At 55.6% G+C, this 22424-nt stretch overlaps 1 protein-coding gene across 13 annotated transcripts in view; it reads left to right on the top strand.

The window, feature by feature from the left end:
* NRXN2 (neurexin 2) overlaps positions 1 to 22424 on the top strand; it is a 305022-nt gene that overhangs the window by 70593 nt on the left and 212005 nt on the right. For 9 of the 13 annotated variants that reach the window (XM_039547771.1, XM_039547772.1, XM_039547774.1 and 6 more), the window contains one exon: positions 14611 to 14679. The exons of 3 other annotated variants lie outside the window; for them this stretch is intronic. In XM_039547771.1, coding sequence (XP_039403705.1) covers positions 14611 to 14679 — 69 coding nt within the window. The remainder of the gene's footprint in view (positions 1 to 14610; positions 14680 to 22424) is intronic. One more of the 13 variants, XM_039547773.1, reaches the window with a different exon arrangement.

Here is a 22424-nt window from a genome sequence, read left to right on the forward strand (position 1 = left end):
GTTAGTCCAATCCACTTCCCTAACTAGTCGCCTTAATTTAGTAAAGTTAGCCCTTTTGAAATTGTATACCTTAGTCTCAGATGCAATTTTGATTATCCTCCCATTTATTTTGAAACGAATTAGCTCATGATCACTCGAGCCAAGGTTGTCCCCTACAACTATTTCCTCAGCAAGGTCCTCCTTACTCACCAAAATCAGATCTAAAATGGCATCCCCCCTTGTCGGTTCAGCAACTACTTGATGAAGGAATTCATCAGCTATCACGTCTAGGAAAAGCTGAGCCCTATTATTATTACTAGCATTTGTTTCCCAATCTATATCCGGGAAGTTAAAATCCCCCATGATCAAACAGTTCCTATTAGTATTTACCTCCTTAAAAACATTAAAGAGCTCTTTATCCATATCCAGGCTAGATCCCGGCGGTCTATAGCACACCCCAATCACTATCTCAGGGGAGGCTCTAGTAGTTTTCTTCCCCAATGTGACCATTGCCCAAACAGACTCCGTATTATCCATTGCATTGCTAGTTATTTCGTTACATTTCACCTCATTATTGACATACAGTGCTACTCCCCCACCTTTACCTTTGCATCGGTCTTTCCTAAACAGCACATACCCTTCCATACCTGTACTCCAGTCATGGCTACCGTTCCACCATGTTTCGGTTATTCCTACAATATCCGGTTTCAATTCCCGGACCAGAAGCTCCAGTTCCTCCATTTTGTTACCTAAGCTTGTCGCATTGGTGAACAAACATCCTAATTTTTGCTGTTTGGCTCCTCTCACCCTTTTCACCCAACTTGGTAGGGACACAGTACTACCAGTATGACCTGTCGATCTAGTATCCGTCCCCCCCCTCTTCCTTACACCTAACCGTCCCCCTCCGGCTATATCTGTTGTTATCCTGTTGTTCTCACTCCCAATGTATAAATTTGGCGTGGAGAGCACCTGGACCTCTCCCAACCGTCTCCCCCCATCCAGAGTGATCCATCCCCTGTCGTCCAGTCCCAGCTCCAGGCAGTTGGAGGCTTGGGGACACCCCAGGCATGGAGTTGCATCCCTGCCCATCCTGGCTAATAGCCATTGATGGACCTCTCCTCCATGAACTTACTGAATTCTTTATTGAACCCTGTTCAAGTTTTGGCCTTCGCAACATCCCCTGGCACTGACAGACGGTGTGTTGTGTGAAGTAGTACTGCCTTGTGTTTGTTTTAAATCTGCTGCTCCCAGGTTCCTGTGCTAGGTAGGGGCAGGGTTATGAAAGGGATAAATAACTTTCTCCACACCAATCTCTTTAATCTCTCCTCATACAGAAGCTGTTCCATCCCCCTAATCATTTTGTTGCCCTTCTCTCTACTTCTCAGTTCTAATTTTTCTTTTTTGAGATGGGGTGACCAGAAGTACGCACAGTATTCAAGGTGAGGGTGTACCAGTCCAGAGAGAACCCCACAGCCATCTCCCTCACCCCTGGGATAACGCCTTGTCCCCATTCAGAGACAGCCCCCATGACCATCTGCCCCCGATAATCCCCATCCAGAGACACCCCCCACGGGATAGTCCCCTACCTCCCATCCAGAACCAGAGACAACTCCCATGACCATCTTCCGCCTGATAATCCCCATCCAAAAATAGCCCCTTACCCCCCATCCAGACGCACACTCCACAGCCATCTCTGCCCTGGACATCCCCCATCCAGAGACACCCTCCCAATGTCATCTCTCCCCATCCTCCGCATAGCTCCTAACCCCATCTAGAGCACCTTCCTATGGCTATCTCACCCCCTGAAAACCTCCCCACCCCCACCCAGAGACACCCCCTATGGCCATCTCCCCTCCCGCCCCAGATAATCCCACCATCCAGGGACATTCCCCCCATTGCTATTTCCCCACCCCTCAAATAGCTCTCTATCCCTGCATCCACAGAACCCCCCCACACTGCTATCTTCCCTTATAAAGAGACACCCCCTTGGCCACCTCCACTCATAACACCCTCCACCTCTGCCAGAGAAAACCCCCAAACTCCTGGTGTGCCCCCTTGTGCTCAGACCCAGGTCTGTGGGACCTGGGCCCCAGTGCCCTGAATGTCCCTGTCACCTGGTCCAGGGACCCTGTCTGGGAAGTGGGAGTGGGTGTGAGGCCACCGGGCATTGCTGGGGGCATCAGGCTGGGTGTTATTGGGGTTGGGGTAGGGGCATACATCAGGAGTTAGAAGAGGAAAACAGTGGAGCGCTGTCGACAGAGATGGTGGAACCTCTGGGTGTTACTGGCAGTCACAAGGACCCACATTAGGGGTTACATGGGGGCATGTCCTGTGCCAGGGCTTGGTTGGGGGAAAGTTAGCAACAGGGAGCTGAGCAGGATCCAAGCAATGGGCCCCTCTCCCAACTCCCCCATGATGAGGCATCCTGAGAACCACCAAGAACATGAGGGCATGTGTGTGTGTCCCAGTGGTACCGGCCCCTGCAGTGACACACAAAGATGGTGTGTCCTGGCTGCATGAATTCTCACTTTGGTGTGTCGCCTGGCGGGCGGGACGTAAGCTCCCAGTCAGACACGAAAGTGTGTGTGTGTCCTGGCACTACAGACTCTAGCGCACAGACAGGAGGGTGTGCGTGCAAGCGTAAGTGGTACAGACCCTTGCCCTGAGAAACGTCTGCAGGTGTGCCCTGGCTGTATGGACTTGAGAGTGTACGTGTGTGACCTGGTGGTACAGACTGGTGCAGTGAGACACGAGGATGTGCACATGTGTCCCAGCAAAAGGTACCCTCACACTCATACACAAGGCTGTGTGTGTGTCTCAGTGGTACGGGCCCTCACTCTGATACACAAGTTCATGTGTCTGTGATCTGATCATATGGACCCTTGTTGTTAGCTATGGGGGGGGTGGTGTCCCAGTGGTCCTGACCTGCACACACACACACAAAGGCCTGTGTGTCATGGAGCTGAGACCCGAGGGCATGCCTCTCTGTCCCAGCAGACAGTCATAAGAGCAGGTGTGCGTGTATCGCAGTGGCACGCACCCTCGTGCTCCTACATGAGTGCCTGCGTGTGTCAACAATATGGACCCTCCCATTCAGATGGGGGCTTGCCGGTGCATCCTGGTGGCACAGACTCTGACTCTAACACACAGGGGAGGGGGTGCATTCTGGCTGTACAGACCCTGAGTCAGACATGAGGGCGTGTGTGTCCTGATCCTGACAGTACAGACACTCAAATTCAGAAGTGATGGCGTCGATGTGTGTCTCAGCAGTATGGGGGGCGGAGGATGGGGGTAGAATGGATTAGAGCAGTGGTTCTCAAACTTTTGTACTGGTGACCCCTTTTACACAGGAAGCCTCTGAGTTTGACCCCCCCTTATAAATTACAAACACTTTTAAAATGTATTTAACACCATTATAAATGCTGGAGGCAGGGGCAGCTCTAGCTTTTTTGCCGCCCCAAGCACGGCAAGCAGGCTGCCTTCAGCAGTGCGCCTGCGGCAGGTCCCTGGTCCCATGGATTTGGCGGCTTGCCTGTGGGAGGTCCGCCTGTCCCATGCCACAGCTCATTAGTCACACAACATGGTTGGGGCCTTTTGGGACCTGGCTCTAGGAGTCCTGCAGCTCAGAGTGGGGATGGGCTTTTCTGGGGCAGGTGCTTCCTGTGCAGGGGTTGTGGGGTCAACAGAGAGGTACCCCCCCACACATGCTGTCTGGGGCACTACGGCAGGACAGCACATTCCTCTTGGGATGCCCCATCACAGGGAAAGTGTGGGGAGGGGCCCATTGCTTGGATCCTGCTCAGCCCCCTACTACTAACCCTCCCCCGATCATACATGTGGTGCGTGACATCTCCCCATCACACCCAGTGTGAGCTCATGTTGCCCCCAGTAGTGCCCAGGGGTTCCCCCATCCCTCTTTCAACAGGGCCACACCATCTCCCTGTTATAATACCTGATGTGTGCCCCTACCTGAGACCCTGATAACACCCAGCCTGACACCCCCAGCAATGCCCGGTGGCTCCACATCCTCCCCCGCATACTTCCCAGACAGGGTCCCTGGAGCAGGGTGATGAGGACATTCCGGGCACTGGGTCCCAGGTCCACAGGCCCTCATGCATCAACACACCTGGGGTGGGGGGACTCTGTCGTGGACACGGTTATCCAGGGAGAGGGAGATGGCTGGGGGGTGTCTCTGGCTGGGAGGAAATGGGTGTAGGGACGTCTGGCTGTAGGGGCAGGGAGGTATCCCAGGGAGGGGGAGAGATGGCCACAGAGTATGTGTGTGTCTGGCCGGGGGGAATGGAGTAATCCCAGGGGGATGGTGTGCGGGGAGTGTCTGTGGCTGGGGCATGGTGTAATCCCCTGGGGAATGGGATCTCTGGCCAGGGGGATGGTGTAGGGTGGGGGGACTCTGGCTGAGAGAAGGTGTATTAGGCAGCAGGTTTAAAACAAACACAAGGCAGTACTACTACACACAACACACAGTCAGCCTGTGGAACTCGGTGCCAGGGGATGTTGTAAAGGCCAAAACTATAACAGGGTTCAAAAAAGGATTTGATACGCTCATGGAGGATAGGTCCATCAGTGGCTATTAGCCAAGATGGTCTGGGGTGCAGTCTGATGCTCAGGTTGTCCCTAAGCCTCTGACGGCTAGAACCTGGAGCTGGATGACACGGGATGGATCACTTGATGATTTCCCTGTTCTCTTCATTCCCTCTGAAGCACCTGGCATTAGCCACTGTCAGCAGACAGGACACCGGGCTAGATGGACCTTTGGTCTGATGGTTGACCCAGTATGGCATTCTTATGGATGGTGTGGGGGGCTGTGTCTGGCCAGGGAGATGAAATAATCCCAACAGGATGCTGTAGGGAGGTCTCTGGTGAAGGGATGGTGTAATCCCAGGCAGATGTTGTAGGGGGGTTTCTCGCCATGGTGGGGATGGTGTAATCCCAGTGGATGTTGTAGGGGGTTTTCTGGGTGGAGGGGGATGGTGTAATCCCAGGTGGATGCTGTAGGGGGGATTCTGGCGGGGCGGGGGAGGATGGTGTAATCCCAGGGGGATGCTGTAGGGGGATGTCTGGGTCGGGAGGATGGTATAATTCCAGGCGGATGTTGTAGGAGGGGTTTTTCGCTGTGGGGGGGAGGAGGATGGTGTAATCCTAGGGGGATGCTGTAGTGGGGGTCTCTGGCCAGGGGGATGGTGTAATCCCAGGCGGATGTTGTAGGGAGGTTTCTGGCTGGGGGGGGGGGATGGTGTAATCTCCGAGGGATGGTGTAGGGGGAGTCTCTGGCTGGGGGATGGAGCAATCCCAGGCGGAGGGTTGGTGTCTGGCTGAGGGATGATGTAGGGAGAGTTTTGGGTGGGGGTAGTTAGCCTGTATCCTGGAGGTTTGAGGTATGTAGGAGTCTGTGGGGTGCCTGGGTCCATGGTGTGAATAGTTTTGGGGAAGAAGCGTTCCCCCAGCATTTCCCGTTGTGTGTTCTGTGCTGGGGGGCTGTATCCCACAAGGCTGCAACTCACCCAGGCGAGGAGACATCTCCCTGCCCCACTTCCCCCATCTACTCTCCCTCACTGCCCTCAGGATGGGGGCGGGCAATCAGAGCACCACCTTGTTCTTCTTTGAGTGCTTGCTCATATCCATTCCAGTTAGGTGTGCGCGCGCCGCATGCACGTTCGTTGGAAGATTTTTACCCTAGCAACACTCGGTGGGTCAGCTGGGCGCCCCCTGGAGTGGCGCCGCCATGGCGCCGGATATATACCCCTGCCGACCCATCCGCCCCTCAGTTCCTTCTTACCGCCCGTGATGGTCGTTGGAACTGTGGAGCGCGGCTTCGCTGATCTCCATATCCCTAGCTACTCGTAGTTCTGTACAGTTAATTGTATTATAGTTCAAAGTTTTATAGTTACAGTTAGTATTAGTAGTTGTATTGATAGTTAGTGTATATAGTTAAATGGGGGATTGGGGTTAGCCCCTTTTCCCCACCCCGGTGCGGGTTCATGCCCAAGACACCGGGATTCAAACCATGCTCGGCATGCCAGAAGCCAATGCCAGTAGGGGATCCCCATGACTCTTGCCTCAAGTGCCTAGGGGAATCCCACCTTACGGACAAGTGCCACATCTGCAAGTCCTTTAAACCAAGGACAAAGAAGGAGCGGGACTTTAGATTGAAGCAGCTCCTCATGGAGTCGGCACTCACTCCTGCAGCGTCGGTACCGAGCGCCCAACAGACTGCTTCGGTAAGGAGCGCCCCTTCGGCCCCGGACCGCTCCGGTACCGAGAAGGAGCCCCGGCACCGACCTCTGCCAGCACCGACATCTGCTCGGCACAGCTCCCTGTCCCCGAGACCCAGGAAGCAGCAGAGCGCTCCGACTTCTACAGCGCAACAGAAGGAGCGCCCTTCGAAGACGGCTTGCCTGGCACCGTCCTCTGCTGAGGCACCATCACTCATGGCACCGCCACCTGCGACTCCGCTGAGCTCGGCACCGTCAATTCCGGTCCCACAAGGGCCATTGAGTCCAGTGCCTGACAGCTCCCCAGCTCATGCTGTGGTTGAGCTTGCCCTGCCTTCTACACCGGAGACTTTCTCCACGGCACGGGAGCTCATTGCGAAGACGGAGTCCACGCGGCCTCAACCCCCGGCTCTGCCGGTGCAGGTTATTCAATCAGTGGGGAAACCGGCACTGATAAGGCCACCTTCTGTTGCCCCAACGGAGAGGCGTCGTTCAAGATCGAGATCCCACAGATGCTCTCGTTCACGACGTTCCCGCTCCCGGCGCCGCTCGCAGTCCCGGTACCGCTCTCCATCCCGGTACCGGTCGCACTCGCGGCGCCGGTCGACATCTCGGTCGCCGACCAGATACTCCCGGTACCGATCCGACTCTCGGCACCAATCTCGGCACCGTGTTTCCCGCAGTCACTCCAGACAAAGGGACTCGAGATACCGGTCGACCTCCCAGCACCGATACGGTAGAAGGTCCCGGGCTCCCTCACGGTACCGTTCCGGCTCGCGGTACCTCTCTCCGGCACCGACCCGAGAGCGCACATCTGCATCTGTGGCGCCTCCCCAAGATTTCTCTGCACCGCCGTGGCCTTCCAGACACACATCGGTATCTTCTCAGGCTGGTAGTGCATCCTACCACCAAGATAGGGATGCTGACATCCCCAGCCAAGGTCCTCATCACTGGGCCTTCTGGACACCGTGGGCGTACCATGAATCCCAAGGTACTCCACCAGTGCCTCCACGGTCGGTCCTGTCACAACATCAGGCACCGGAGGCGATGATAAGCCGTCCTCCACCTGCGGGCACGGACGAGGCTGCGATACCAGCGGCGGACACCAAGACTCCACCTGACGCAGAGGATGTTCCTCAAGTACAGGAACCCCTACAGGACCCATTGGTACTGGGCCTCTCCTCGTCCTCCTCGCCTGATGAGGCGGTGGCAGGAACATCCTCCTCAGGGCCCCTGCCGATGGATCTCAGGGCCCATCAGGACCTCTTGAGACGAGTGGCCCTGAATATGAGCCTACCGGTGGAAGAGGTCTCTGAGGTAGAGGACCCTGTTGTGGACATCCTCTCTGCTGATGCACCCACTAGGGTAGCCCTGCCTTTTATCCGCACCATCCAATCCAATGCGGATACCATCTGGCAGTCCCCGGCCTCGGTTCCACCTACAGCAAGGGGAGTGGAGAGGAAATATATGGTCCCCTCCAGGGGATACGAATACCTCTACACTCACCCACCTCCTTGCTCGTTAGTGGTTCAGTCGGTGAATGAACGGGAGCGCCATGGCCAACACGCCCCGGCCCCTAAGTCAAAGGAGGCTAGACGCATGGACCTCCTAGGCTGTAAAATATACTCTGCTGGAGGCCTCCTGCTTAGGGTGGCGAACTAGCAAGCCCTCCTAAGCCGGTATAACTTTAACACATGGGTGTCCGTGGGGAAGTTCACGGAGCTTCTTCCGCAGGAGTCCCGCCAGGAGTTTACTGCTCTCCTCGAGGAGGGTAAAAAGGTAGCGAGAACCTCCCTCCAGGCTTCTCTGGATGCAGCGGACTCTGCAGCCAGAACTTTGGCGTCAGGCGTGACGATGCGGCACATCTCCTGGCTCCAAGTGTCCGGCCTTCCCCCTGAATTGCAACAAACAATTCAGGATCTGCCCTTCGACGGCCACGGCCTTTTCTCAGATAAAACTGACCCCAGACTGCAAAGTCTGAAGGACAGTCGCGTTATAATGCGCTCGCTGGGTATGCACACACCAATGACCCAACGCAGGACCTTCCGACCACAGCCACACCGCCCGTACGCCCCGCCTAGACCGCGTCAGGACTTTGGCAGACGGCCTGGCAGGGGCAATCGTCGAAGGCAGTCTGGCCCTCAAGGAGGCCAAAATCAGGCGCCCCCTAAACCACCAGCGGGGGCTAAACAAAACTTTTGATGGGACGCCCGAGGGCGGCCCACCAGTTACTTTCCCGGATCCTTTTCCTCCATTCCTCAACCGTCTCTCTCATTTCTTCCCTGCCTGGTCCCAGCTCACTTCCGACTGCTGGGTCCTGCGCACGGTGGAATTGGGATACCACCTCCAGTTTGTTTCAACCCCACCTTCCCACCCTCCCTCCCCATCCCTCTCCAGGGACCTCTCTCACGAGCAATTCCTCTTACAAGAGGTCCAATCGCTCCTAGCTCTAGGAGCCATAGAGGAGGTACCAAAAGACATGAGGGGCAAGGGGTTCTACTCCCGCTACTTCCTAATCCCCAAGGTAAAGGGAGGTCTGCGACCGATCTTAGACCTGTGAGAACTCAACAAATTAATGATAAAGCTGAAGTTCCGCATGGTAACCCTGGGGACCATTATTCCCTCCCTGGATCCGGGAGACTGGTATGCCGCCCTCGATATGAAAGGCGCGTATTTCCATGTCGCAATTTACCCGCCGCACAGACGGTACCTCCATTTTGTGGTCGGCCATCAACATTTTCAGTTTACTGCACTACCGTTTGGCCTTTCTACAGCTCCGCCTGTGTTCACGAAATGCATGGCCGTAGTCGCCGCCTCCCTCCGCCGTCGTCGGATACACGTATACCCGTACCTCGACAACTGGCTCATTCGAGGGATGTCCCAGTCACAAGTGTCGCAGCACCTGCGCGTAGTCAAAGACCTCTTCGGGAGTCTCGGCCTCATGATCAACGCAGAAAAGTCTACTCTAACACCCACACAGAGACTAGACTTCATTGGAGCGACTCTGGACTCCAATCTGGCCAGAGCCTGCCTCCCACAGTCGCGGTTTCAAGCAATGGCTTCCATTATTCGAGGTCTTCAGACCTTCCCGACGACATCGGTACGCAACTGCCTCCGCCTGGTAGGGCACATGGCCTCCTGCACCTTCGTGACCAAGTATGCGAGACTACGCCTCCGCCCCATTCAAACTTGGTTAGCTTCGGTACACAGGCCGCACAGACAGCCTGGACTCCTTACTCACCATTCCGCAGGAGGTCCTGGACTCCCTAACATGGTGGCTGAACCCCACAATAGTTTGCGAGGGGATGCCATTCCACCCACCGCAACACTCGATGGCCCTAACCACGGACGCATCATCTCTGGGTTGGGGTGCCCACCTCGAGGGCCTTCACACTCAGGGTCGCTGGTCACCTCAAGAGCTGTCTTTGCACATCAACGTGCGGGAGCTGAGGGCAGTCCGTCTAGCATGCCAAGTGTTTCGAGACCATCTCCAAGGCCGTTGTGTATCAGTATTTACGGACAACACAATGGCCATGTTTTACATAAACAAGCAGGGCGGAGCGCGCTCCTCCCCACTTTGTCGAGAGGCCTTTCGCCTCTGGGACTTCTGTATAGCCCAATCAATTGACCTGGTAGCGTCCTTTCTCCCCAGAGTCCAGAACACTCTGGCGGATCACCTCAGCAGATCCTTCCTGTCTCACGAGTGGTCGATCCGCCCGGACATCATCTATTCGGTTTTCCGGAAGTGGGGCTTTCCCCACGTCGACCTCTTCGCTTCTCGCGAGAACAGGAAGTGCCAGAAGTTCTGCTCATTCCAAGGCCTCTCCCCAGGCTCGATGTTGGACGCATTTCTGATGCTGTGGTCGAGCCGACTGCTGTATGCTTTCCCGCCGTTCCCGCTGGTTCACAGGGTCCTGCTAAAACTCCGCAGGGACAGGGCACACCTGATCATGATCGCTCCAGCGTGGCCCAGGCAGCACTGGTACACCATGTTGCTCGACCTGTCGATAATCAGCCCCATTCCCCTGCCTCTCCTCCCAGACCTTATAACACAGGATCATGGCAGACTTCACCACCCAGACCTGCAATCCCTGCACCTCACAGCATGGCTGCTGCGTGGTTAAACCCATCTGAGTTACGTTGCTCTACCTCGGTACAAGAAGTTCTACTGGATAGTAGGAAGCCTTCCACTCGGTTAACATATCTGGCCAAGTGGAAGCGTTTCTCCTGCTGGTGCGAAACGCACAACGTCACTCCTACCGAGGTCCCGATCTTGGACTACCTCTGGTCTCTCAAACAGCAGGGCCTGGCGGTATCGTCATTGAGGGTGCACTTGGCAGCCATCTCTACCTTCCACCCAGGGGAGAGTGACCGCTCCATCTTCTCGCACCCTATGGTTTCTAGGTTCCTCAAGGGCTTGGAGCGCTTATACCCACAAGTTCGCCACCCCGCCCCAACCTGGGACCTCAACCTGGTTCTAACCAGATTTATGACTGCCCCATTCGAGCCACTGGCAACCTGCTCACTGCTATACCTGTCCTGGAAGACAGCTTTCCTTGTAGCCATTACATCGGCTAGACGAGTCTCTGAACTTCGGGCTCTCACGGTGGACCCACCGTATATGGTATTTCACAAGGACAAGGTGCAGTTGCGGCCACATCCGGCCTTCCTCCCTAAGGTTGTATCGGCCTTTCATATCAACCAGGATATCTTCCTTCCGGTCTTCTTCCCGAAGCCACACTCTTTGCAACGAGAGCAACAATTGCACTCCCTAGACGTCCGTAGGGCGCTCGCGTTTTATATTGAGCGGACAAAGCCCTTCCGTAAAACGCCCCAATGCTTCGTCGCACTGGCAGATCGAATGAAAGGCCTACCTGTCTCCTCCCAGAGGATTTCATCTTGGGTGACGTCGTGCATCTGCACCTGCTATGACTTGACCCATATTCCACTGAGCCACCTTACCGCTCATTCTACCAGGGCTCAGGCTTCTTCTGCTGCCTTCCTGGCTCATGTACCCATCCAGGAGATATGTCGCGCAGCTACCTGGTCTTCGGGCCACACCTTTGCCTCACATTATGCACTGGTCCAACAGTCCAGAGATGATGCAGCCTTTGGCTTAGCAGTTTTGCACTCTGCAACATCTCACTCCCACCCCACCGCCTAGGTAAGGCTTGGGAATCACCTAACTGGAATCGATATGAGCAAGCACTCGAAGAAGAAAAGACGGTTACTCACCTTTGTAACTGTTGTTCTTTGAGATGTGTTGCTCATATCCATTCCAAACCCGTCATCCTTCCCCACTGTCGGAGTAGCCGGCAAGAAGGAACTGAGGGGCGGATGGGTTGGCAGGGGTATATATCTGGCGCCATGGCGGTGCCACTCCAGGGGGCGCCCAGCCAACCCACCGAGTGTTGCTAGGGTAAAAATCTTCTGACGAACGTGCATGCGGCGCGCACACACCTAACTGGAATGGATATGAGCAACACAGCTCGAAGAACAACAGTTACAAAGGTGAGTAACCGTCTTTTTCTTTTTGTATCTGTCTCTCGTCTTCCCTCTTCCTGGGTCTCTAACTCCCTTTCTCCCTGCCCCCCACACCTGCTTCCCCACTCTGGGGGATGGGATGGGCCCTGGCCAGGGCCGGCTCCAGGCAGCAGCCCAGCAAGCAGGTGCTTGGGGTGGCCATGGGGAAGGGGCGGCACGTCCGACTCTTCAGCGGCAATTCGGCAGCGGGTCCCTCGGAGCGAAGGACTTGCCGCTGAATTGCTGCCAAAGACTGAAGCGGCGGCGGTAGAGCCCCGCAGATCGCGATGGCGGCTTTTTTTTTTCTTTTTCTTTTTTTTTTTTGCTGCTTGGGGCGGCAAAAACCCTGGAGCTGGCCCTGGCCCCGACGCAGACCCCAGTCTTCCCAGTCAGGCCTAAGGCCAGATCCCCTTTCACACTGGTTCTGAATTGGGATAACCCAACGTGGTTACTCCTGAATTACACCGGGGAATCTGTCATATCGACTTGGCAGGTAGAGCAGGGGGCTGGGTGTCAGGACTCCTGGGTTCCATCTCCAGATCAGAGAGGGGACTAGGGTTCAGTGGGCTGGAGCAGATTGCTGGGAGCTGGGAGGCAGGATTCCTGGGTTCTTCAGTTGTTTCACTTGGTTGCTCTGGGCCAGTCCCTTCCGCTCTCTACCTCCTCCAGTGGAGTGAGTTGGGCAGGTTTCAGCAGATGAATGGGGGTGAGGGGAGTCTCCTTGCTCCCCATGAGGGAGCTGTGGGGGATTCCATCGGGGTGAGGAGCCCCCCAGGTCACATTCAAGGGCAGGCAGCACATCATCCCCATTCTTCAGGACTGTGGGGACAGTCCGACCACTTGGAGCTACTCAGGTCAGCTCCACCCCCCCCACCCCCACCCCCGATTTCCTCCCCCTACTGCTCTCCCCTTGCTGCACGCGCCTCTGCCATTTGCTCCTTCCTGCCCCAGGGCGCCCGCCTGCCCACACATCCATAGGCATCTCTGACTTCGGCCTCCCTCTTCTTTCTGATTCATTCATTCTTTCATTCCTTTGTTTTCTTAGATTCACTCTCACATTCCTTCTGTGTTCTTTGATGCACTCATTCGTTTCCTCCTTTCTTCCTCCTTTCCACTGTATCCATTCGGTTTTTGGCTTAGTTCTTTTTTCCTTATTTCTTCATTCGTTCTGCCTTTCTTTCCAATCCTTGATTCATTCGTTCATTCTCTCTGGTCTTTCTCATTCTTTCAATCTTTCTTTTTTTCTGACTCTTCCTTTCCTCCACCTCGTTTCTTCCTGCTCTAGCCCTTTATCTCCCTCGTCTCCCTGAACCCCCCCATGCACCCTCTGTCTCCTTCATCTCCTGGAAACTTCCCCCCACTTGTGCCCTCTGTTTCCTTCATCTCCCTGCACCCTCCCTCGTGCCCTCTGTCTCCTTCATGTCCCTGACCCCCACTTCGAGCCCTCGTCTCCCTCATCTCCCTGAACCGCCCCCCCCACTCGCACCCTCTGTCTCCTTCATCTCCCTTCGTCCCCCTCGCTCATGTCCTCCGTCTCCCTCATCTGCCTCCCGCCCTCCCGCTAGTGTCCTCCGTCTCCCTCATCTCTCGGAAATTCCCCCCCCACTTGTGCCCTCTGTCTCCCTCATCTCCGTGACCCCTCCACTTGCACAGTCACACTGACCTTCCCCTGCTAGTTCTATCTCACACTGACTCCCTGCTGGCTGTCGCTCTCTCTCACACTGACCTCCCCACTCAGGCTCGCTCTCTACCATACTGAACTCCTCGCTCATGCTCTAGCTCATTGATCCCCCCACTCTGCCTTGTGCTGGCTCAGCACTTTTGCCTCAGGCTGCTGCTGCTCCCAGTGCCAGATGCCCACATCCTGGCCTGAAGGGGCAGACACACCTGGGGAATTGGCCAACGTGAGCCATGAGGGGGATAGGAAGCAGCGGAGATGCCTGTCCAACTCCGTTAGCCCTCGTCTAGTGCTGAGATGCAGCTGCCTCCGGGGGCTGTTTATACACAGGTCTCTCACCCGGTGTTGAGATGCAGCCACCTCTGGGGCGGGACGTGGGGGCTGTTTATACAGGGATCTCCACCAGGCATGGAGGTGCAGGAGCATGTGTCCCAACCTCCCCTGAAAGATCAACACTCCCTCTTTGCTGTCTCTAAGCAGGGCTGATGGGGTGATGGTTTGGGGATTACACAATATCCCAAAGTAACCTGAAGTGTCATTAGGTGTCGCAGGGTGCCCTAAAGCTTGGGTGAGGAGTGGGGGTGAGGGGCCAGTGCCCCCTGGTTCCTGGGCCTTGAGACTTGCTGTATCCTGCCCCCAGGATCGCAGGGAGAGGCGGGGGTGGGATAGAGGTGCAGTCTAATCTTCCCCTCCCTCCATTTGTTTGTCAAGTGCAGAGGGGCAACCTGAGAGGGCCTTGCCCTGCAGTCCCTAGCCCCAGTCCCAGCTTGTAACCCTTCAGTAACCTCCTCCCCACCCCTGCACTCAGGAAAGGCCCATCAGGGGGCGGGCTGGCCCTTTTAGGGAGTGGGGCTTGGCTGATGAGCTGGAGGGGGCGGCAGGCGGGTTAGCTAACAGTGAAAGCTGGGGCTGGGAGAGCTGGGTAAGGGCTAGGCTTGCTGTGGGTGCTGTTCTGTGGGGTCAAAGGGGGGCTGAAATCCGGAGGCTCTTGGGAGTGGGGGTAGGTACCTGTGCTGGTTTACCAGACCCTACAATAACAAATCTAGTGACATTTCCCCGGCCCTGTGGCTGTGTGTGGGTATTCTGTGGTGTCTGGGGAGGGTGTCTCAGCAGCTGCGGTGTGGTAATGGGGGTATCGGCAGCTGGTGGGAGGGTCGTTAGTGCCTATTCCCTAATCCTGTGGTTCTGCTTTTCCAGTAGGGTCCATTCTGTACTCGGAAGGGGGGGAAGGGAGAGGAGCCAGTGAGGTGCAGCACACATCGAAAGGTCAGTGCAACCCACCGCCCCCAGACAGTTCCCCACGGGTCCCCCATAATCCTTCATGCTTCTCTGCAGTCAAGTGTTCCACTCTCCTGAGGCTGAGATGAAGCTGTCTCTGGGGTGGTGTCTGGGCCCTGTTTATACAAAGACCCTTCTCCTAATGCAGCTGTCTCTGGGGTGGGGCGCAGGGGCAGTTTATACAAGGATCCCTCTGCTGGTGCTGAGATGCAGCTGAATCTGGGGTGGGGCAGGAGGGCTGTTTATACAGAGATCCCTCACCTGGTGCTGAGATGCAGCTGCCTCTTGGGTGGGGCATGCGGGCTAGTTAAAAGCAGCATTTTAGCACAGGAACTGAATGGAGGAAACTTTGTATCTGATAGAAAGCGTAGGAGGGAATTTTAGGGAGGCAGATTTCTCTGGGCTGGGATTTAGCCAGGAAGCTAGGGGTTTGCAGCAGGACTCATGGGAAAAGTGCTAGAGGATATTTAATGACCCAGAACAGTCAGGTCCTTAGTTTATATCTCATGTGAAAGAAAGACCCTTCCAGCAGCACAGCGCCCCCTAGTGCCATGCTGGGGTCAGCACTGACTGCAAGGGGAGAGTACCCTTATTCAGCTACCTTCCCCACTCCCAGCACTAGTGCACCTCCTAGCACTGCCTCCAAGAGCAGAATGCTCCCTAACAATTCTCCCTTTGATGTGAGGGTGATAAATACCTGGTGTGCCCAACCCCAGAGGCAGCTGCATCTCAGCTCTGGGTGAGATATCCCGGTTTGTATGTCTCCTAGCGAAACAATTTATACCTTGATTGTTTAAGAGAAGGTAGGATTATTTAGTAGTTAGATTAGGGGCGACGGAGCCAGGATTCCTGGTTTTTATCCCTGGCTCTGGGAGGGGAGTGGGGTCTAGTGGTTGGGGGGGTGGGGAGGGAATTGGGTTGAGTGTCAGGGCTCCTGGGTTGTATCCCCAGCTCTTCCACTGACTTGCTGTGCACTTCCCCCCTCCATGCCCTTGTGCTGTTAACCTCTGCCATATCCAGGCCAGGGGACTCTACTCTAGGCACCCAATGGAGTACAGGCAGTTGTTCATTCCCTCACCCAGTGCTAAAATGCAGCTGGCTCTGGAGTGGGCCGTGGAGGCTCTCTATTCAGGGATTTGTTTCCCAGCACTGAGATGCGACTGGCTCTGGAGTGTGGTATGAGGGCTGTCTATACACTACAGGGATCCTCCAACCAGCTGACTCACCCCAACCCCCTGGTGGCTACATGCCAGAGCTGAGCATACTCTGGGTATTCTCTCCTTCCCGCTTCTTGCTTCCCCCTGCTCCGTTGCAGGGACATCGTCTTAGTCTCGCTCCAGGGAGCACGAAGTACATGCTGATCCGGCTCTGTTCCATCTCTTTGGCCTTGCTGCCCGCAGTCACGTCTTTCTGGGCTGAGCATTGGAAGCTGTGTGATGAGCCCGGTACTGAGAGAGATACCCAGAACCAGGGATAGAACCCAGGAGTCCTGACTCCCAGTCCCCCCTGCTCTCACCACTAGACCCCACTCCCCTCATAGAGCTTGTAATAGATGCCAGGACTCTTGGCTCTCAACCCCCCCAACCCCTTAAGCCCCATTCCATTGGTTGGCAGGCTCTTTGTCCTCCACCTATTTGGACTGGTTTTCGGGGGGGGGGGGGGTGTCTCTCTGGTGTAGTGTCTGGGAGAGGGTGTAATTCAGGGTCATGGTGACCCAGAGGCTGAGTCCTTCATTGTGGGGAGTAGTTTGGGGGGTGTGTGAGTGTGTGAGAGAGAGAGACAAGGCATGCACATGTGTCACTGTGACTGTGTGACAGTGAGTGTGACTGTCATCACGTGAGTGTGATAGTGTGTTTGTATCTCAAGTTTGATAATGTCTGTATAAGCATGTGTGACTGTGCATGTGGGAGACTGTTTTCTTGTGTGTGAGAGCATCACGTAATTGTCTCCAATGTGAGAACATGTTTGTGTCTCTCTGGCTGTGGGTGTGACTGTCAGTGTATGCTTTTATCTCTAGTGTGATTGTGGATGTTTGTGGGTGTGACAGTCTGTGACTAGGACTGTCTTGATATATGTCTGTGGAGTTGTCTCTCTGTGGGAGATTGTGCACATGGCTGATTGTGAGGTTTTGTGTGTGCATCGTTGTGTGATTGTGTGTGCTGTGTGATTGTGCATGTGAGAATGTCTATATGATAGTGATTGTGTGTTTGTGGATTGCAGTTATGTAGCTCTAGGTGGTTGTGATTGTGATTATGTGGCTGTGCGATTGTGGTTGCGCAGCGGTGGACTTACTGCTCGGCGGTACCCCGTGCCAGTCCCTGCATTGCAATCAGCCTCCCCCAGCCTGTTTGGAGAGAGCCAATTCCCAGCCTCAATATTTAATTAGGACGTGAGCAATTAATACGTCCCGCCCGGGTGAGGGGAGGGGGGCTCCCGGGGATCGTTAACATTAATGATGCATTCAATACAAACGAGAGGCCATTAATATACAAAAGGCTCTGATTGATTTTAATCAGGAGGTTCTGGAAGGAAAATATTGTGGGCAGGCAGGGCTGACAGATGACACTGCCCTGCATGCAGCTGCCTCTGGGGTGGGGCAGGGGGCTGTTTATATAGGGAACCATGGCCCTGTCCATAGATGCAGCTGCTTCTGGAGCGGATCATAGCAGCTCTGTATACAGAAATTGCTTACCCAGTGCTGAAATTCAACCACTAATGCGAGAGGGCGCTGCACAGACCCTGACCCAGATCAGGACGTCCATCGCGCCGGGTGCTGCTCAGGCATACAGTGGGAGCCGGTCCCAATCTGGTCAGACTGTGGATGTTTTATTCACCCCCATTTCCAGATGAGGCCAGGAGAAGGGCAGTGCCGTGTGGTTTCTCGGGTGCTTGCAGTCAGCCCCCCAGTTCCCAGTATGGGGTGCACCTTGTGGTCATTCGGTCCACGTAACACCCAGGTAGCGGGGAGCCAGTGATGATGGAAGTGGCAGCTCCTTGGAGTGTTGGGGAGGAGGTCTGTCTCCCCACCTCTTTCCATTTGTCCTGTTGTGTGTCATTCCCCAAGCTGTGAGCTGTGCCCAGCTCCCCTCTGCTGCTGGCTCTCCCCTCTGGGGCGCAGGTTCTGGGTACCCCAAGGGCATCCTCCCATCTGTGTAGATTTGGTGAGCGGCTGGAATCAAACAGCATGGGGGAAAAGCAGAGGGGGGGCATCCTGTGGCAGTTATTGATAAGGTGTCTGGCTGGGCAAAATGTGTGGATCTCTGGGTAGGCTCAGAGTGTGTGTGTCTATGCACAGGGACATGCATGGGATGTGTCCAGAGAGACTGTGTGTGTGTGTATCTATGCACAGGTACATGTGTGGGGTGTAACGTGTGTATGCACTGTGGTGAGTATCTGTTGATGGGCTCAGCCCTGCAGGGCTCCAGCATCACCGTGTGACCATGACTCCTTGGGCATCTCAGGCTGTGGGAGGGATTTGCTATTTCCTGGCCATGGCAACAGCTGAGGGTTGGGGGGCATGCAGGGCCCTCTTAACCACACAGCCCAGTCACCCAAAGGCCCACAGGAAACTGCTGCTACAGTAATAAGCAACAATGAGTCCTGTGGCAGTCTGACGAAGTGAGTATTCACCCACGAAAGCTCATGCTCCAATACGTCTGTTAGTCTTTAAGGTGCCACAGGACTCATTGTTGCTTTTTACAGATCCAGACTAATACAGCTACCCCTCTGATGCTGCTACAGTGGTGCATGCAAGTGATTGGGCTGTGCCCATGCACCTGGAGCCTGTCAAGAGCCAACAGCCGCAGCCATGCAACCATAGGTGCTGGAAATAGAGGGGTCCTGCCACACCCCCTGGCTTGAAGTGGTTTCCATCACATACAGAGTTTACAGTTTGGTTCAATGGCTCTAAGCACCCCCACTATACAGATTGTTCCAGCCCCCCTGCCTGCAACGGGCTCCTGGAGCTGCACTAGCACGTTCAGGGCACAGCTGTAGCAGCACATGCAATTCGGATTGCATGACTGCATCCACCCATGCCTGCAGCTGCACAGCTGCAACAGTACATGCAGCTGCACAACTGGTAGTTGCAACAGCACAGCTGCAGCCAGCCAGTCATGCAATGGCAACTGTGCACTGGTGCAGCTGCAGCAACACACACACACTGCTGCAGAGGCAATCACATATGCAGGCTGGTAGACAAAACTGTTCCCACACCACTATCAGGGCACATGCATGTGTTCACACACACAATGGAATGTGCCCAAATGCAGTGTCTCACTCTTACACATGCACACAATTGAGCATATGAAAATGCACAGTCGCTCACACATACACAGCTCAGCATGTACAATGCAGGTAATGTTCACCTACATGAGGCACACAGCAGATGGCACAGCACACACAAGAACTGGCCGGTCCCTGGGGGAGGGCTGTTGTGTGTATGTGTGTGTGTGTAAGATATCTCCTGCAGACACTCACCTCATGCTTTATCTGAATTGCCGCACACTTGAAAACTCCCTCCCATCTGTCTCCTCCGTGCTGGGGATGGGGCGATATGGCTGGGGGAGCTGGTGTGCTGGCAGGGAGACACACCGCTCTGGGATTGCTAGCTGCTGTGATTGAAATTCTGCAATGCCAAGGAGGCGTGTAAAGAAGGAGCATGGAGCACATAACTGCACAGCATCACACACAACACATCACAAACACATGACACACTCACACCCTCCACACACACTCCTCTATCCTATACAAATACACTCACCACATTATATGCACATATGTCCCCCCAACAACTCAATCCGCGTACACGCTCAGCGCATCTTTTACAAATACACAGTCACTCGTGCTTCCAACTGTGCGTACAAACCACACGCCCCTGTGGCACATACAAACCGCACAGCCTAAAGCACAGAAAACGGTTGCGTGCAGAAAAGGAGCCTGCAGCCCCCGAACCACGCCCGCGCCCCACACGCTGTCTAGCCTAGGGATGTCCATATATGCACAACTTCACCATCAACCAAAACAGCCCTGTGAAAGAGGCTTCCTGTTGTGTGTGCAAATAGAACAATGGCATAAGAATACATGAAACCATAGCGCGCACACAGCTGCAGTGTCACTGTATGCAGCTGTTTACCAGTGGGGAGAGGGCAGGAGCGCTGACTGTGCGGGGAGCTCCCGGCTGCTCTAGCCCTGGCTTCTCCTCGCCAAGGGCACTGTAGGGAGTAGGGCAGGAGCGTTGGCTGTGGGACAAAGACAATCTTGCTTGTGGAAGTGGGGTTATTTTCATCCTGTGCTGTTAATTTTGGGGAGATTAATGGGGGGTTATGGGCACGTGAGGCAGGAATCTCTGTGGCACAGGGGGAGGGGGACACATGGTGCTTAGAGGCACCGCCCCCCGGTATTCTTCTCTCGTGGTGGTGGTCGCTAAGCGATGTTGAGGAGACGATAATATCCCTGGATCAGGCCGCGGGCTGGTTGCCATGCCGACTGGACTCCAGTGATGCTGGCATGCTGGGTCCCTGGGGAGATGGGAGGGGCCGGGGATTAATTGTCCTGGTGTCTCGTCGAGGAGCTAATGTCTTAAGCTGTCTGTGTGCCAAGGGGGGCAAGGATGGATGTGCCACAATGTGACTGGGGGTGAGAATCCTGGCGCTAGCGCCCCGGGGCACAGATCCTGCCGGGATGGGAATCCTGCTGCTAGCACCCCCAGGCACGGATCCAGCCGGGATGGGAATCCTGCTGCTAGCACCCCAGGGCGCGGATCCCACCGGAGTGTGAATCCTGCTGCTAGCACCTTGGGTGTGGATCCCACTTGGGTGTGAATCCTGCTGCTAGAACCCCAGGGCACGGATCTCTCCGGGGTGTGAATCCTGCTGCTAGCACCTTGGGTGTGGATCCCACTGGGGTGTGAATCCTGCTGCTAGAACCCCAGGGCACGGATCTCTCCGGGGTGTGAATCCTGCTGCTAGCGCCCCCAGGCATGGATCCCGCTGGGGTGTGAATCTTGCTGCTAGCGCCCCCAGGCATGGATCCTGCTGGGATGGGAATCCTGCTGCTAGCACCCCTAGGTACGGATCCCACCGGGGTGTGAATCCTGCTGCTAGCACCCCTAGGCACGGATCCGACCGGGGTGTGAATCCTGCTGCTAGCACCCCGGGTTCGGATCCCACCGGGGTGTGAATCCTGCTGCTAGCACCCCTAGGCACGGATCCCACCGGGGTGTGAATCCTGCTGCTAGCACCCCGGGTTCGGATCCCACCGGGGTGTGAATCCTGCTGCTAGCACCCCTAGGCACAGATCCCACCGGGGTGTGAATCCTGCTGCTAGCACCCCGGGTTCGGATCCCACTGGGGTGTGAATCCTGCTGCTAGCACCCCAGGGCACGGATCTCGCCGGGGTGTGAATCCTGTTGCTAGCGCCCCCAGGTGCGGATCCCGCCGGAATGGGAATCCTGCTGCTAGTGCCCCAGGATGTGGGGTTTTGTGTCTCTAACCAGCTCATGGGTCCAGTGTGGAGGGGGTTGGGGTGTGTCTCATCTTTCTAGCTGGCTCTGGCAGTGCTCTGTGTGTGTGTGTGTGTGTAGTCATCTCTCTAGGTCTTTGGTGTGTCTATTACAAAGTTGCACTGAAGGCAAAGGTTGGCAGTCTCTAATTTAGTGCTTAGGGTTGTGGGGGCTTAACTCTGGCCCACGTGATCTGACTCCCTTCCAGTCGGGCGGGGGGGGGGGAGATGCATCCCAGCCCCCAGCTGAGAACACCTGATTTTTAGGCCAGTGTGGCTGGAGGGGCAGATTTTGGAAGGGGGAGGTGCCACAAGGGTGTAGCCCAGCGGCAGGCAGCAGTCTGGGGAGACTGATCACAGCCGCCATGACCCCTGCACTCTGCCTGCAGGGGAGTTGATGCCAGTGTGGTGTTAGCTGGGCACCATGTGGCTCCTGGCAGTGAGCGATTGCTGTGGGACCTGGAGTAGGGAGCGGGAAATGCTGGGTGGCAGCGAAGTGTGCTGCCCGCTGGGCGGGGAGCGGTGTAGGGACAGCATTCATGCCCATACACCCTCCCCGTTGGACAGCCAGTGCGTGCTGCATGCTAAAGACCCGTCCAACTGCAGTTTCAGAGGGGACATCAGTGGAGGTGAGAATGCCAACTGTGTGTGTGTGTGTGTGTGAGAGAGAGAGAGAGAATGCATGCACCAATGAAAGGGCAGGTGTGCATGAAGCATATTTGAGTGTGCATGCACACGAGGGAGAAAGTTGTGCACAAGTGCATTAGTGTGCACACAAATGAAAGTGAGCACATGAGCTTGAGTGTGTGTGCATACAAGGGAGTTTGGGCATGCATGTGTGCAGAGTGTTTGGATGAATGTGAATGTGCACGAGTGTGCATAGAAGCAGGTATGTGACACTGCAAATGAAAAGGCCTGTTCATATGAGCGTGTGAAATCCAGCCCTGCCCCCAGTGCGGTCAGTGGGTGACTCTGGATTGACCCCGGGGAGCAGAGATCAGAATCCGGCCCTGGCCCCAGTGCGGGCAGGGGGTGATATTGACTTTTCTTTCTGTTGCTAAGGGGCTCTTGTTTTCTCTTTGGGTTTTCTCTCTTGACCAGGGCCGCCCAGAGGGGGGAAGAAGTGGGGCAATTTGCCCCAGGCCCTGGGCCCCGCAGGGGCCCACACGAGAGTTTTTCGGGGCCCCTGGAGCGGGGTCCTTCACTTGCTCCGGGGCCCCCGGAAAACTCTC

Source organism: Mauremys reevesii, linkage group 7 (genome assembly GCF_016161935.1).
Source record: "Mauremys reevesii isolate NIE-2019 linkage group 7, ASM1616193v1, whole genome shotgun sequence".
In the NCBI taxonomy this organism is placed as follows: domain Eukaryota; kingdom Metazoa; phylum Chordata; order Testudines; family Geoemydidae; genus Mauremys; species Mauremys reevesii.